This window comes from Aplysia californica, unplaced genomic scaffold (genome assembly GCF_000002075.1).
Source record: "Aplysia californica isolate F4 #8 unplaced genomic scaffold, AplCal3.0 scaffold01000, whole genome shotgun sequence".
NCBI classification, from domain to species: Eukaryota; Metazoa; Mollusca; class Gastropoda; order Aplysiida; family Aplysiidae; genus Aplysia; species Aplysia californica.
This window is the reverse complement of record NW_004798270.1, coordinates 142,108-159,926: the sequence shown is the minus strand read 5'-3', so window position 1 is coordinate 159,926 and position 17,819 is coordinate 142,108. Positions and strand designations below refer to the sequence as shown.

The window sequence follows — 17,819 nt, the reverse complement described above, 5'->3', positions numbered from 1 at the left end:
TCTGAATATTTCTCGAGCACATGCAGCCTCTTTCACAGATTGAGAAACTGTGATTAACCCTCCCCCTTGTTTTTTTCTCAACACCTTAAATGCCCATTAAAGAACTGATTTCTGTGTGGATTTTTCTAAAAAAAACCCCGTTGACTAAAGGCACTAAAAATGTAAAACTTCAGTTACCACATTCTGTTAAGCTAAAGAAATAACTAATCTTTGGCTGTCCCTCTCTCCTTAATTTGACCTGTGAAAACACGTGACCCCCACCTCCTCCTATCGCAAATATCTCGACTTGTATTCAAGATAAATGGATATTATTTTCATCCAAATAAAGACTAGTGAACAAGCTTTAAGCTACTACTAATAACTCTACATGCCTTAAAATTGACGAGAGCCTGATTCCACCACGCTGCCTCACATTTCTGCCTCGGTGTATTATGTGTGTGTACGTGACTTAGCCTACGTTTTGTCGAGAAAATGACGCAAAAACTCCTTTTCAAATATCCTCCTCCGATCATAATCCCCCAAATTTCAATCCACGTCCTCTTCCTAACGTTCCGGATTATCTGTGCCCCACTCAATCAAGTCGTCATTCACACACCCCTCCTCTCCATCTCCCTCTCCCCCCTCCTCTTTTTCTTTTCCTGCATCGCTTCATCCCCTCCATCGCTAATCCGTTTTCAATACGGGCTTACAGATGTCCAACATTACGTCTCACCTTTGTACCAGGGATCATTTCCCAACTGTCCACTATTTAGACGCGGTCTCGTAAATTTGTCCGCTCTGCCCTCCCTTCCTGTTCTCAAAGAACCACCCCCGCTTTCTCTGTCTCATTCTCCCCTCTCTCTCTCTCCAACCAACCCCTCTTTTTCTTCCCCTTAGCGATCAGTCTTTTCATTTCCTTCGTGTGGGATGCCGCGCCCAGTTTATTTGAAGGCTACATCAGCTGGCCCCAGGGGGAACATTTGTTGCCTTTTGAGGAAGGCGCCTCCTTTTCTTCGCCTAGCAACGGTGAAAAAAAGGGAGACCACGCACCAGTACTTTTTGTTCACGTCTGCATACACCCCCGGGGGGATGCTGTTTGGTGCCGTGTGAATTTTTTTCTTCTTTATTTTTCAAGCAGAGTTCATCTTAGAACAAAGGAGCAGAGAAATATAAGAGAGAGAGAGAGAGAGAGAGAGAGAGAGAGAGAAAGAGAGAGAGAGAGAGAGAGAGAGAAAGAGAGTATTCTTTGGGAACGGAAATTACGTGTTGTCACTCGCACTTCCGTCGAGCGAGTTCAAGGGAGTTAATTTGATTCTCTGCGCAGTCCACAGAATTCTACACAGTCGAGAAGAGTTGTGTGTGTGTGGGTGTGGGTGTGGGTGGCCGTGGGGGAGATTACTGTTATTGTGCCGAGCGGCGAGTGGAAAAGGGTGATAAAAAGTTGGATGAGAAAGTGACTAATGTGGCGAGGAGCTGACAATGAGAGGGGTTTGGGAGGTCTCAATGTAACGGTGGAGGAGTTGATGGAGAGAGAGAGAGAGAGAGAGAGAGAGAGAGAGAGAGAGAGAGAGAGAGAGAGAGAGAGAGAGAGGAGAGAGAGAGAGAGAGAGAGAGAGAGAGAGAGGGGGAGGGAGAGCGAGAGAGAAGGCGAAAAGAAAGATGGAATAAGAACTGGAAATGACATATAAATACATTTTTTAGATACCACAGTAAAAGACGAAAAAAAGTTGTATAATAAAAGACAAAAGAGATGAAAAACGAAACAAACAAACAAACGACCCCCCCCCCCAAAAAAAAAAAACAGCAACAAAAAACAAACAAACCCACAACAACAACAACCAGACATACAATATAAAAGACAAAAAACCCCAACAACCCTCCAAAAACACATACCAAGTATGCAAGTTTTGTTTTGTGAACTTTTATCGTACAATCATTCCAACTTCTCCACCTGTGTACGGAAACAGACAATGATCGCAGTCTCACGACCCCAAGTTTATCAAAGGGACATAATCCATGCTTTCAAAACAAGAATAATTAATACATTCCGGAGTTAAATTCCTTTGAATGAGTTGTCCGACCTTGGTACATGTATTTCGGCGAGTCGCTGAGGTACTGGTAATAAATAATACATCCTTTTATTGATATCACATCCAGAAGTGTGGCGATTGCTGCTGGGGAAGGCTGGAGGGTGGCGTTCTTCTGTCAAGTCCAGTTTTGCTTTTCTTTTTTTTACATCACGTCTCATTTTTTAAACGTCATGCTATCATTTTCCCGATTTCTATTTGCTTCCCAAAACAACCCCCAAAATCCGAACAAAAAGTCCCCACCCCCCCCAACCAAACCAAAAAGAAAAAACAAAACCCAGAAAAGAAAAATGCAGTCGGAGTAGGCTACTAAGCAAACAGATAAATAAATTACTAAAAAAATCAAGGCTTACTGATTTCACGTCCTGTATCATGTATAGTGCAAGTGCAAGCAGAAAAAATGACTAAAAAACCCCCCAAAGAGTAATAATAGCATTTTTATAGCCCAAATTCCCGCTCAACAGCAAGGTCTATGCGTTTTGCAATCTATTACCCCAGCAGACCTGATACTTGATGGCATTCTGAAACAATCTAAACTTCCTGGGAAGCATACAATATTTTTTATTCCTCTTTGTGACTTATGTTTGAAGTGCAAAAAATTATGAGAAAAGAAAGAAAAGCAATGAAACATCTTTCTTATCACATGATGTAATTTTTTTGGTAAGTGTTTTATGCCCTTATTGACACAGTTTAGGTCATTTGGGAGGCAGGCTGCTTTGAACCTTCGCACCTATCCGTCAGGGCTAACCCAAGTCGAGTGGGATACCTCAGCACACAGATGGAGATACTTGATTAAATTTACCCCCCCCACCCCCAAAGAAAAAAAAACCACACACAAAAAAAGCAACCCCAGAAAGCAAAGAAATAAAAACTTCCCCACTCCGGAATTAAACTTGTGACTTTTTCGTGCAACAGTAAATAGTCTAACCAATACATCATAGGTGCCGCTGCAACTGCAGTTGCATGATACAACCGGCGTCTGTAGTGAGGTAGTTAGGTTCTTTGCTGTTGCAGGCAAAAGACGCAAGTTCACAACTCCAGCAAGAGGAAATCTTCATTGATTATAAACTATCTCCTTCTTTCTTATCTCACGTTGACCTTATCATTGTTTTACTCACAAGAGAATGTTCGTCAAGAACAGTTTAGTTTTAGTACATGTAAATATTTAATGACACTTGCAACAAAAATATGTCATATTAGTGCCGACAATTGGAGGTGCTGCTACCAGAGAGTAGCAAACACACAAAAAATGGAAGAGAGATAAGGACGATAAATATGTTTGACAGGGGAGATGGAGCAAACCACACCAGAGCACCAGAACTAACCACCCACAAACTGAACAGATAACACCAAACAATCGTGTGTGATATTCACAGGCAATATTTATTTCTGAATCAATACAGTCTGATATCATGGATGTGTGAAGGAACACAAGGTACAGTACTCGGAGCACGGACGACGACGCAAGGAAGTTCGGAGCACAGACAAATCACAGAGGTACACAGCATGAGAGGACTCATCACCATGACAACAACGATAACAACACACACAAAAACATGGGGGGGGGGAGGTAATCTACCAACCCCATCTGGTGGAGTAAACACCCGGCTCTCAACGAGGCTACTACACACAACAACAGTTCAGTCAACTTTCACAACAGCAATCTAGCAAAGTGTTTGGTTTTCTTTTAGTAGATCTAAGAGTTTTACAGCACTTGCAACACAATAAGGTTATTTAATTTAAGTGCTGAAGATTAGAGGTGTAACAAACGAGTAACAAACACAAGAAAGAAGGAGGAGAGAACAGGGTGATAAGACATTTGAGAGGAAAGAAAAAGCAGTCGACACCAAAGCACCCGCTAAGCACCCGCTAGCCAAGTGTATCATGAGTTAAGTTACTTTTGAAATCTGAGTGAGTTTTATACACTTCCATTTCTATGATCTACTGGTACTTAATTCATATCAACGAGGAAACTGGAGGGAGGGTGGGAGGGGGGGAGGGAGACTAGATTCTACTTTGAACTTTCCCAGGCTGAGTCAGACAGACAGCAGACAGACAGCAGTATTCAACACAACAAAAACTTCCCTAATCGGAAATAGAACTCACATCTTTTGTGTTAAATGGCCAAGAGTCTAAATTATGTCACAGAGGTGGTATGTATTCATCAAGGATGTAATTATGCTGTATTAGCTGAGAGCTTCATAGATATAAGATAGATTAAATGATTTACTGATCTTTTATGGGGAGAAATCAACATCAGTTCACTGGCAAAGAAATATGACTCAAGATCAAATAGTCTTGGGTCACAACCTCTATTTCCGGCAGAAAAAAAACTTGACCCTTTTTCCAAGAAGTAACAATCATAGTTTGAATGAGTACTTTGCATACTGGTAGGTGCTTACGAGGCTGCAATGCTGTGTTTCCTCAAGTAGGACTGATAGGGTAAAAGGAAGTAATATTGGGTGGCCCAGGGAGTTTTTATGGAGTTGTAAAAATCTTTCATTGGAAGGGATTCGGGGACGATCAAACACTGTCGCACTTAAAAGGGAAAAACAATACTGGTTTTCATATTTTATTTGCTTTGTAGGTCAAGTTCCATTTCGTCTGGAATTCTTCTTTATTTGAAGTTCGGTTTGTTTTTAACTGTTTAGATAAACCTTGTGTTTTTGAGAAAATATGGTTTAAGCACTCAAGCAACAACACGCTCTTACCAAAATTCACACTCTTGTCACGGTAATCTTGTTATCTATTGGTCAAACATCACAGCACAGGACCAGAACAACAAAAAAACCCAACAAAACCCTAACACCCCACGAAAACTTTGTGCTAATTCATTAGAGACGATGAGTAAGAAGAACAGAACAAGCAAATCCCAAACAAAAACAATGTTTACAACAAAATATTTGTGTGTGTGTGAGTGTGTGTGTGTATATGTGTGTGTGTGTGTGTGTGGGAAAGGGGGGGGGGAAAGAGGAGGATGGAAGGAGGAGGATGGAAGGAGGAGGATGGAAGGAGGAGGATGGAAGGAGGAGGATGGAAGGAGGATGATGACTTTATAATGACAATAAATAAAACTGCATCTTGTTCAAATGAAATCAGAAGAGAGAGAACAGAAAGTTTGCCGACAGATGAAAAGAGTGCGGTGCGAATACAACAAGAACAACGAGAACACAAGAAACTGCACGAGGTTGGAACAGTCGGGAGGAAAAAACGGCAGTTCATGAACCATGGGGTGTAAATCGTACGAACAAAATGCATAATAAATCATATATATATATAATATATGTGTGCACATGATGTGAGTAAATTATATGAGCAAATAATGTGAGAAAACTTCCTGTGCATTTCCCCGGAATACAACACAGTGGTAATTATAAGTAAGTGAGAATTCGCAGTAGCTCACAAGTGCATAAATCATGCTCACAAAATAGAATTTGCTACTGTAAACATACACATTGTTGAGAAAACCCTCCACATAATATCTGTAAAAATATACAGAAAAGATAGAAAAAGGGAAACCAGACTCGACTAAGATAAGAAGACACCCTCTGCTCGCGACAAATTTGCCAAGCTTGAGGTACAACAGAACGATGTATAAAATCACATCATTTATAAAAAGAAACGAGGAATGTCAGGTCAGGCTCGCGCAGAAATGAAAATAAAGTTTTTGGGGAAAGTACTACACACTCACTATTATGAACTTAGGTGTTTGTCCGTGGCCTATACCCTGGCGCAGGGTGAGAAAGGCAATGATGATGATAATAGACTTAAATTAGAGTCGCAATGTTCTGAGGAAGAATAATTTTTCTCCCCTTTCTCAAACAAACTCACGTACCGCTTAAAAAACAAACAAAAAAACCAAAGGAAGAAATCAATGACAAATGATGCAAAATGCAGCCGAAATCACTTAGCCTTACTTTTGGGCTTAACCCATTGAAAATGCAATAAACAAAAACAAAGGAAGTTAAACAAAACATACGGAAGCTAACAACCGTCCTTCTCTATAACATACTCTAACAGGAAAACAGGAGTAGAAAGATAAACATACGGAAGCTAACAACCATCCTTCTCTATAACATACTCTAACAGGAAAACAGGAGTAGAAAGATAAACATATGGAAGCTAACAACCATCCTTCTCTATAACATACTCTAACAGGAAAACAGGAGTAGAAAGATAAACATATGGAAGCTAACAACCATCCTTCTCTATAACATACTCTAACAGGAAAACAGGAGTAGAAAGATAAACAATTTATGTCACCCGAGGTTTATAACGCAAAACCATGCACACAAGCTCACATAAACTTATGATAACTCGTACATGTACACACACAGATACATTCTTACATACAAACATACATACATACCCAGAAGCATACCGGTACTTACATAAGGGACATACAAGACCCGAACATGCATATAATTCTTCAAAACGTATATATATAATTATATATATATACAGAATTTCACTGGGGAATATTTGACTTAGGGAAATAATCACCTTCGCAAACCTATTCCAAAACAAAAAGCACAAGAACGTAGTCTGATGTTGTGGGAGAAAATGACCTAAATAAGCTATTTCATTAGTTGTGCTAACCACAGAGAAAAAACAAAATAAAACAAAACAAAACAACCCAGCCCCATATTCCACGAGTGAACAATACTAATAGAATTATTGTTCTAATATTATATTATATATATATCACAATCATCACTGAATTGCCCACTCCTCGAACAGCACACACACCCTCAGGCCTTGTGCAGCCATAATAGAAATCATCCATCTGCATTCAGCCAATCACCACAACGCAGTACGAACCGGTAGTACCGCAACAGAATATTCTAGACACCAAAACCACAAAGAATCACAGAAGGGGGAAGAGTAACAGTAGCACGTAATCACAGTATGAAATTTTTCTTTAACAACCGAAAGGGAGACCATTGCACGGTATTACACTAGTACGAGAGAAAAAAACGGTACTTTGTGAGTAATTTATGTATTTTTATATATATTTATATATATATGTATATATATTATTATCGAATAAGATATTTTGTTTACATTAAGTGTCACCATCAACGGCACAACAACAACAGCAACAACAACAACAACAACAACAACAATTGAGTCGTCTATCTACTTCACAAGCACCGTAACAACATCGACAACATCAGAGGCTATGCGGAAAGAAGAGATTGCCAGTCAGATATGTTATACTACTAAGTAGGAAAAGACCAAAACATGATTCAGATTATGCTTGCTGGGACAAAGTCCATCCTCTCATAAACAAATACTTTCTGCTCCTTAGGAGCCTTCTGCACACCTTTCATATTGATAAATATTTACACATTTGAATTGGAATTGTTTTTTCTTAGAAAGTAAGTATTTTTTTTAAGCTCCCATCGAAAGTTTCGGTATTTTAGGAGGTGGGCTTCCACCCTACCTGTCAGGGCTAACCTGAGCTGAGAGGGATGAATTGTCTCAACAGAGAAACTGAGATGCTCAATAAAAATTCTCCCCGCTTGGGAATCAAACTTGGATTTCCTGCGTGTAATGATGAAATGCCTAACTGCTACACCACAGATGTTGAATGCATCTGAATGCATCTGAGTTATACCTGGATCATGATTTGAGCTGTTGGCATTTCACTTTTGCCATTATTTTTGTTATTTTTCAGCCATTTCACAACCAAAACTAATTGCCACACACATCCAAATGAATCCTGGGATCGTCATTACTTTTTATTTGAAATTGTTAAATAATTTGCTCACATTGTTGTGGCTGACAGTTTCAATATATATCAAGGCTGTCTCAAGTAAAAATGAATACTCCAAATTTTTTTTTTTGCCCACTGTAAACAGCAGGATCAAACACAGTTGCACAATTTTCTAGAGACAGATGATATACGAGAAAGTAAAAAGGAAATTATTTTATCATGAAAGGGTCAATATTTTAGTGCAGTAGGGCAAAGATACCGCGAACACGGGAAAACTCAAAATTACGGACATCTCATTAATTTGTTATTCCCTGACTGATACCTCTTTAATTTTTTCCTTTACAGTTTACCCGATTATGGCTTTGTCAAACTGATTTGTCAATCCCTTACATATTTGAGTTATTCGTGCCCAACTGTATATTTGTAAGCCACAGGTTTATTCGTCAGTGTCCTCATTTGGAAAAAGTGAAAGCACTACAGATTGTCCACTAAAAAAGAAACGTTGTTGAGAATTTCCCCCAATCAAGTTGCTCAGTAAGTGTTAAGCCAGTATGATTAGTTATATTACACAATATACAAATGTTTGTTAGACGGCGATGTGTGAATGAACTGCCTTACAAGGCTTTGTTCTCCTTCTTAGCATAATGTAGAAATAAAATTTGTATATATATATTATGTTTAGGAAGCACTGATGCAATAGCGAACTAAAGCACGTAAAATAAAAAAACATTACGACATCAACTTTGGAGGTGTCTCCCTGAAAGAGACTCCCCACAATCCAAGCTCCTCAGAACCACTGACATAATGACATAATGATAATATTATAGGAAAAATCTCTGATCTTCTCTAAGGAGTATATCGTTTCAGAAGAGATGCAACGAACTTATACATATGAGATACTAACGATACTAACATTATGACTTTCATTTCGGTTTCGAATCTGAAAAAAATGATGATATACTGATGTCGTATACAACAATTGTGTCAAAAAGACCTATGTGTTACGACGTGGTAGAATCAGGCGCTCATCACCTTTTGGGCATCTGGAGTTATTGGTATCCTCTTAAAAGCTTGTTCATTTGATGTTTCTAAATGGACAAAAAAAGTGTTGAGCAAAAAAACAAAAATGAGTAAATTAGAAGAAACAAAATATCCTATTAGAGGAAAATGCCATATCTTCGAATTCATTATTTTGATGAGCGCCTGATTTCACCATGATGCCTCACAAACAACTAAACTGCCAATGACGATTCACTCACACAGACACATACATCCTGATTCCTTCGTGGGCCTGACCATTTTGCCATCAGAGACACTTCAGATCAGCAATGTTGGAATCTAAGTGAAATGAGCAGAGCCTTACCAGGAATCATACCCATACAAGTCTTAATGTAATCAGAAAAAGAAGGGTATATAATATAATTATCTTTGTATGATATTCAGGTATAAATTCCTGAACACATTTTTTCCTCAAAGTAGGCATGAGGAAAGGAAATCAAAACTTAGGTGCCTGGTGAATCACTGGCGGCTCCAAGGGACAAGTAGATAATTGACATTCTCATTTAATTTCAAGAACAGAACACCATGGAAGTAGGCCTATTGTTTATCAAGTAAACAAGGTGAAATGCAAAAAAAATGAAATAATTGAAAAAAAAGATAAGATGCAGACTGTCCTTATAAGGTGACTTAATTGAACTATTAGGTTTATATAAATGCCGTACTCTTGTCAAACTTATGTGAAATATATGTCAAACTTATGTGAAACATATGTCAAACTTATGTTAATCATACATCAAACATATATGTCAAACATAGGTCAAACATATGTCAAACTTGTGTCAAACATACGTCAAACTTGTGTAAAACATACGTTAAACTTAGATCAAACATACGTCAGACTTATGACAGAGCATTGAAACCCTTCTACACCAATGCAAAAATGTAGATATCTGTAGATTGCACAGAAAAGATTATGCTCGGATGATGATATATGTGCTTGCACGGTAAAAGAAATAAAATACCTTGTTTCAAATATACTTGTGTATATATATATATAATAGTATAATAATATGGCATGGGTCTTGGAATACATCCTCACATTAGATACGTCAAATTACATGTAAAATTCACAATTTTTTTTTGTTACAGAAAACTATAGGAGGACGTAGGCAAATTCACAAAAGTCACAACAAACAAAATAAATAAATGAGCCATTTTCTTGAGCAAATGAAATCAAAGCTGTCATGAATAAAACCAGAAATTCCGAGAAACTATTGTGTTTCCAATAATCCTCTTCTACATTTGTGGGTCTCTTAATAAAGCTGGATTGGATTTGCATATTATGTTTCCTGGAAAAATCAAGCTGATCATATAAAAACTTTTCTATCTTCTTCTATTTTCAAATGTAGACTTTTATCAAGTTTCTTTGATATAATTTTGTTTATTTCTAAAATTTCCTGTTCACAGAATAGAAACATGCACAAAGGCAGTCCTGTTTGAGGAAATGATGACACCAGTGGCTCTGAATATATATATATATATATATATATATATATATATATATATATATATACAGCTTTTAAACACAAGGGGGCTATCCCGAAAAAGGCTATTTTGAGGAAATCGAAAGTAAAGTTTTATGACACTTGTTAAGTTTCTTTAAAGGACAAGGAAAGTTTTCTCTATAACCAAACAAATATACATACCAATGAAACCAAACTTCTCCTATACGTAGGGCAATGCCCACTTTTGGTGTAGGTTAAGATTTCTGGAAACCCCTGAAGTCTGGGCTTTAGCTCGCTTGTCCTTAATTAAAAGCGACCATATCTCATAATGACTGCATTGTAAACCAGGTAAACGCAATAATTCAACTCTGTACTCATTCAGAAACTCACTCCGTAAACTACAGAAAAATAGACACCTGCCATAGCGTGGAATGTCACAAAACTGCACAACAAGACAAAACCTGAAATCATTAACGTTAATGTAGTTAACACGTACTGTTGACGTATATGAACTTAACCTGTATCGATAACTAAATGCTAATATTTATGAAATTAGCTCGTACCGTTAATGTTTATGAAATATTAACCTGTACCGCTAACTAAATGCTAATGTTTATGAAATTAACCTGAAATGTTAACATTTATTATGAAATTAACCCTGTTCCTACAACAACAACAACCTCAGTCAAATTTCAGTTTGTGTGTTAAAAATACATCAACACAAAAACTGTCATCTAGTGTTGGGGAAAAGCAAGATAGACAAGACAGATAAAAACAACGAAGGGGAAAGAAAAGAAGTGAGATCTCCTGCCAATGCACCCTCCAACCACCCACACTTGAGTCAGCTATTCAGAAATACCAAGCCCAAAATTTGGGAAAAACCTTTCACTTTCATTGCAATTTCTTAATTTGTGAGTGGTATCTGAATATCAGTCGAATTGAACTGAAACAATTGAGGGAAAAAGAAGAGAAGTAGGACCACCTACCTAAGTGCCCTCCAACAACTGGTCTGAACCAGTAGGGGTGACATCATTTAACTGTTCGCAAAAGTCGATTTGCACAGAAAGTAATGTATAGATAGCTACACCACTGGCAGGACACTGCTCTATGCATAAGACCGTATAACTGAGACACGATTATCATTATATGGATATGGATGGTTCTGGAAGAAATAGTTAAGTGAACTACCGATGACTCTAATATATTAAGTTGAGTTTAAGTAAAATATGGCAAGAATCATTAATATTTCTCAGGACTGTGAAGTATCATACCATGCCTAAGAGGCAAGCCATATACATAAATTAATATAATTATACGTATGTTTACAATATATCATGCAGTTTGAGAGTAGTCGAGGAAATCACATGACTCACACCTGTGGTGTGTTCCACATCCAGACTTTAGTTTTCGTAAGAGTTTTACGGCACTTGCAACACAATAAGGTCATATAAGTGCCGCAGATTAGAGGTGTTACAAGAGAGAAACAAACATAAAAAAGAGGAGGAAATAGAAGGACAATTGATGTTTGATAGGAAAGAAGGAGCAAACCACACCAGAGCACCCACCAACCTCCTACACAGCCAGACTGCCATCAAGCAACTGTCACATACTGATCCTCTCTTGATGGAAATATTCACCAAATGAAACAGGGGAGGTCATGACTCATCTCTTGGCGGAAATATCCATCGACCAAATGAGGAAGGTCAAGGTCATGACGGATGAACCAGCTGGAAAGTTTGCGACACTTTACGCACGAGACCCGAGCCAAACTTCCTCCAGGGACCAGTCGCAAACATTTTTTGTTTCTCATTCATTCATATCCGAACAAGTCAAGATATATAACACTCTACATCTTTAGAAATAAAGGGAAAAAATAAAACCAAATCTGAAAATGACTTAGGTTTCAAATTCTTTGGTACAGAAAAACCACAAAAACATGTGAAAACCAAAATGGCAACAAAATAACAATCAAATTTGAAAGTGAGGAAAATGACTAAGTGAAAAAGACTTAAATTAGTCCTTCACAATTTGAACACTGGAACTAATACCTTTTTATGGTAGGGAAAATTTAAAAAAAGACTTTCACAAACTGTAAATAAATTGAGCAACCCAAAAGGTTTGAATACTTTTTCAAGGAAGTATCAAAGACTAAAAAGATACAAATTTTCTTAGTCAAATACATTAAATTGTAGAGTCACATGAGGGTTTAAGTAAACAAAATATAATGATGACTCAGCTCACTTCACAACAATTAGTCAACATGATTAAAAAAAGAAGTAATTAGAATTTTTGTCGGGAAGTAGCATATATATATATATGGTATATCATGACCATTTACAAGTGTTTATTCAAGCAGTTAAAGTGCTCGACACACGTACATCCACATACACTTGACGCTGCTACATAAATGTGAGACATACTACAGGAATCACTGGTCTGTATTGAAACTATGGCAGAAGAAAAAAACATATTTCACAAAATTTGCGCTCACAACAAAAAAATGAAAACTCTTGAGTGATAATAAACGTGTATGGAAGTAAACAGAATGAGGTATTTCTGATTTTTCACTTGATCAAACTTGTCGTCAACTTCATAATACACAAGAAAATCTACACAACCAAAGGAAAAATCCAATTCCATAGACGGGGGTCACATTGAGTTTGGAGAGAAGAAACTTCAGAGAACAAACAAAAGAAGTCGTGTAGATCTAATTCTCTCATATGAAATGTCATCCGTTCTGAGAACTCTCACAAAAAACTCACAAAAAATATGCAAATTCTGAAGACAACTTCTTTAAAAAATCGGGAATTTCCCCTAAAAAAGTGGTCTGAGATGTTCATAATAGATCATCAATTATGATGCAGACCAGAGACAAAGTACAGGAGGGGATAAAGTCGACACTGTAAATCCTGGTCTCTTGAACTCTGAACTCCTGAACTCTGAGCTCCTGACACCAAAACATCTGACTACTCTCATCATAATGGTTAAATGGTTTGGGTTATAGCCCTGAACACAAGACTCTGTCAAAGACTGCTTGACAACCTTCTATTTAACTGACTATTGATCATCACAGAAAAATCATTGGCTGGGTCAGGCAGTTATAGAGGCATCAAAAGTGTCCAGACCAACAGTTGGTGTTGCTGTTGTCAATCGAGATGTTCTTGGATCATAAACTGTCAGCTTAGAGTCAGGTGAGGTGAATGAGAGCAGAAGTCTTCAAACGTTGCTGACTATTACTGCACAGGGGAATGGACTGATGGTGAAGGACATCATGAATTTCATTTCATGCAGCCCTGTCTGTATACATATTTGTGCTTTCTGACTGCAATATCAACAAAATAATCACTGTCAACATCCTATACTTTACTTTAATTAATAGTAAGTAGATAAAAACTTGCTTTCTCCAAATAAAAAAAAAATGTTTTCCTTTTTGGTGAAGAGAAAAACAAAATGTCCCAACTTAATTCTCAACACAGAGAAAAATTGTATTATGAGACACATACACCATGACACAGATGTTCAATCTACTTCTGCCTTCCCAAGACGAGAACAAAACACATTTTTTTTCACCTTTCACATGGACTGCGAGATATCAGGGTCAGGGGGAAAAAAACAGGAGACATTCGGGGGTGGGGGGAGGGCTCTTGTGTAGTATCATCAAACAAAACAAAAGTTTTGAAGGGTTGGATGTGTAACAAGTTTTGAGTCGTATAACGTCAGCAGTGATGAGGAACACAACCCATCAACTAACTACACGGAGTATTCTCACACTGCACGATACTGTAACAGAACACACAACTCTGTGAACCAACACGAGGCACAACGCACCAACACATTACGCAGTCCATTAACCTACACACTATACAGCTTTCTGACATACTACACAACAGTCTCATTTTCCCATAACAAAATGAATCAATGAGCAGCAGTGTGCATCAACACACTACACATGTATTTTCTCATAACAAAGAGAAGCACACTGCACAGAGTACTGATGACACACCTCGCAGTCTTATCCCCATAACACACTACACATGTATTTTCCCATAACACAATGACTCAATGCTCGGAAGAGCCCATCAGCACACTATATAGAGAACTGACGACACACTTCACAGTCATAGCCTCATAACACAGTGAATCAATGCGCAGCAGAGCGCACTAACACACCACACATTTATTTCCCCATAACAAAGAGAACCAACGCACCAACCCACTACACACACCCCATCAATGCACCAATGCACTACACACTCATTTCCCCGCAACACAATGAATCAATCCAAGAATGACGCAGTACAGTAAAAATACGTCAGTCCTCCTGCGCTATGCAAGTGCATGTTACTGCTCTACACGCACATGTTACTGCTCTACACGCACGTGTTACTGCTCTGTGTACTTGATGACGCGCTCCACCTGTCTCTGCAGCCACTCCAAGATGTCTGTCTCTGTGCTCTGGATCTCTCGCTCTCCGCTGGAGAACAGGTTCAGACTGGACTCATCCTGCGCAGACGAGGAGGAGAAGAAGAGTAAGCATTTATTAGTCTTCGTTTCAGTCTTAGTTTTACTTTTGTTAGACTTTTATCACACTTTCTTGTTTGCGTAAAGAGAAGTACATCGACACAATGACGGTCATTTAGTGCTAGGAAAAAGTTAGACGGACAGACAGAAACAACAGAGGGAAAGTAAAGAAGCAGGACCTACCAGTGGCGCCCTCCAACCACCCACGTATGGTACTTGCAAGTTAGTTTTAGTTTTGTAAGACTTTTACAGCTCTTGCAACATAAATAGTTATGAAGATTAGATGTCTTACTAGAAAGTGACAAATCACTACCAAAGAATGACAAAGTTGTATCTGACATTTTTGGCTGTTTTGAATTACTTAGACCATCAGGTCAGAAACTAAAAATGCTCTATCAAAATCGTAAGATTATCCGGAGTCGTTATCAAGAATGTCAAAGAACTGCATTAGTAAAAAGCTTTACATGATGTGAAACGCAAAATTTTTAACATCAAATTTCTCAAAAGTAGTCACAGAGCAGATAGAACTTTGTAACCCTAAGGTAGCGAAATAGAGAGTAACAAACAAAGAAAAGAAGGAGGAGAGATAATGATAATAGATATCTGATAGGAAAGAAGGAGTAAAACACATCAAGGGTTAGGGTTAGGATTATGGTTTAGAATTAGAGCTTAGGATTAGGGTTTAGATTTAGGGTTAAGGTTAGAGTTAGGAGAGCACCCACACACCACCCAGTGTACCTTTTGAAAAATATTTTTCTTTTTAGTAAGGTTTTACAGCACTCACAACTGCATAAGGTCATATCAGCGCTAAGGGGTGGACGTCAAAAGAGAAGACCAAACGGGGAATCAGGCTTACTATGCTCACCTCTCTAGTCTCAGCAACACAAAGTCTACTTCGGCTATCAAGGCACCCTGGATATAGCAGTTTACAAGAGAGTGACAAACAAACAAAAGAAGTAGAGGAAAAAAATGATGATAGTAAGGATGAGGAAAAAAAAAGCAGCAGTTCTCCCTATGTTGTTTCGGCGCAGTATGAGCATGACATTGATAGATCAGCCCATTTACAATTCCACTGTGCATAAGAACATGTTAATGTGGGAATGGCCTAAAGACACTTCAGTCAGTGGCATTGCCCTCGGGGGGAGGGGGGGGAGGCGAACGAAAAGAAGGAGGAGAGATAATGATGACAGATATTCGATAGGAAAGAAGGAAAAAACCCACATCAGAGCACCCGTCAACCACCCAGTGTACCTCTTTGATCTTGAAGATGAGTTTGTTCCCTTCCACGATGGCTGGCACGCCCAGTAGGCTCTCCACTGTCACCTTCCAGTCCACGTCCCAGCCGCCCCACAGACGGCACTTTTCCAACACAAGGATGTGCCTGGTGGGGACACAAGGTAATGATAATAATAATAATAATAATAATAATAGTAACAATAATAATAATAGTAAAAATAATAACGATAATAATAATAATAATAATAATAGTAACAATAATAATAACAGTAAAATAATAACGATAACAATAATAATAATAATAACAATAAATAATAAAAATAGTAATAATTATAACAATAATAATAATAATAACAATAACAATAAATAATAAAAATAGTAATAATTATAACAATAAAAATAATAATAATAACAATAAAGAATAACAACAGTAATAAAAATAATAGTAATAACAGTAACAATGATAATAAATAATAATTAAAAAAATGAATAATAATAATTTTTTTTCTTTAAGTACCAGATTTGAAATCGACATTAATAATCAGGGCTCACCACTTTATCTGCTTGGACGTTCTTAGAAACATAAAAAGCATAAATTATTATCCTAGTCTTCTCCCCATTGCACATCTGTTCAAGTTCTCTAAGTAAGTTGGTCTCGGTCTATCTTTTCCTCTTATCCCCCCACACTCCCCGAAACGGAGAATCCGCATGCAGCAGGAGCCTCAAGGTCTTCTGTCGAGTAGGGCCGCCGCCTCCAAGACAATGGTGATGGGCGTCGGCCTGGGTCTGTCGGTGTGTGGTGTTCGACCCAATCAAAGATAGGTCCACAGGTCCACAAGGGTTTTTTTTTGTTTTAGTAAGTGTTTTACAGCACTTGCAACACAATAAGGTCATATAAGTGCCAAAGATTAGAGGTGTAATACGAGAGTAAAAAACACAAAAAAGAAGGAGGGGAGATAAAGACGATAGATTTTTATAGGAAAGAAGAAGCAAACCACACCAGAGCACCCGTCAACCACCCACTAAAAGGGTTCGGATACTTTCTCAGTGTCAGTAATTTCAGTAAACAGGCTCATCAGATAACACAATACATAGTCTATAGTGTCACATACTCACCAACACAAACACACTCATACAAACATACACAGATGTGCACACACATGTGCACATATACAAACAAAGATATACTCAAAAATGAATACGAACATTCACACACACAGACATATAACAAATTCCCACTCACTTGTCAGTGATGAGCACCACATTTGCCTTCTCCTCACGACTCACGGGCGCATGTGCCCAGTACATGTCTGAGCGGCCCAGCTCACCCTTCATCACGCTCAGCAGGAGTCTCTGCCCAGCCGCGTGGTGAGGGGAGTAAGAGCGCAGACCCTGCAGGGAGGAGGGCAATTTTCAGGATAAGAAGAGGAGGGTAATGTTAATGACTAGACCAAACTTTAGTAGAAAAATGAGAAATTCCTTATGGTATATGATACTTCTGATACACTGAAACAAACACATACATACACTCTCTTCCCCTCTCTCTCTTCTGCTCTCACTCTCTTTCTTTCTGCCTCTCTACACACACACACACATACACACACACACACACACACACACACACACAGAGGCACACACATACAAACACATACATTTTCTCTTTCCGTCTTGGAAAATACACAAGAAGAAGAAACTATAGTGCTTTCAAAAAGAGAACTTCCTTGTTGTGGTCATATATATAGCAGTAATGAATACTTTTGGTACTTTAACATT

At 38.1% G+C, this 17,819-nt stretch overlaps 1 protein-coding gene across 1 annotated transcript; it reads right to left on the bottom strand.

Moving 5' to 3' along the window:
* Window positions 1–12,181: 12,181 nt before the first annotated feature.
* LOC106013559 lies at window positions 12,182–17,438 on the bottom strand (the record flags this gene model as incomplete). The annotated part of the gene is given in 3 exon segments (XM_013089625.2): window positions 12,182–14,792; window positions 16,062–16,191; window positions 17,290–17,438. Coding segments are annotated over 3 exon segments (399 nt in total), but the record flags the coding sequence as incomplete, so codon positions are not given.
* Between the last annotated feature and the right edge of the window lie 381 nt (window positions 17,439–17,819).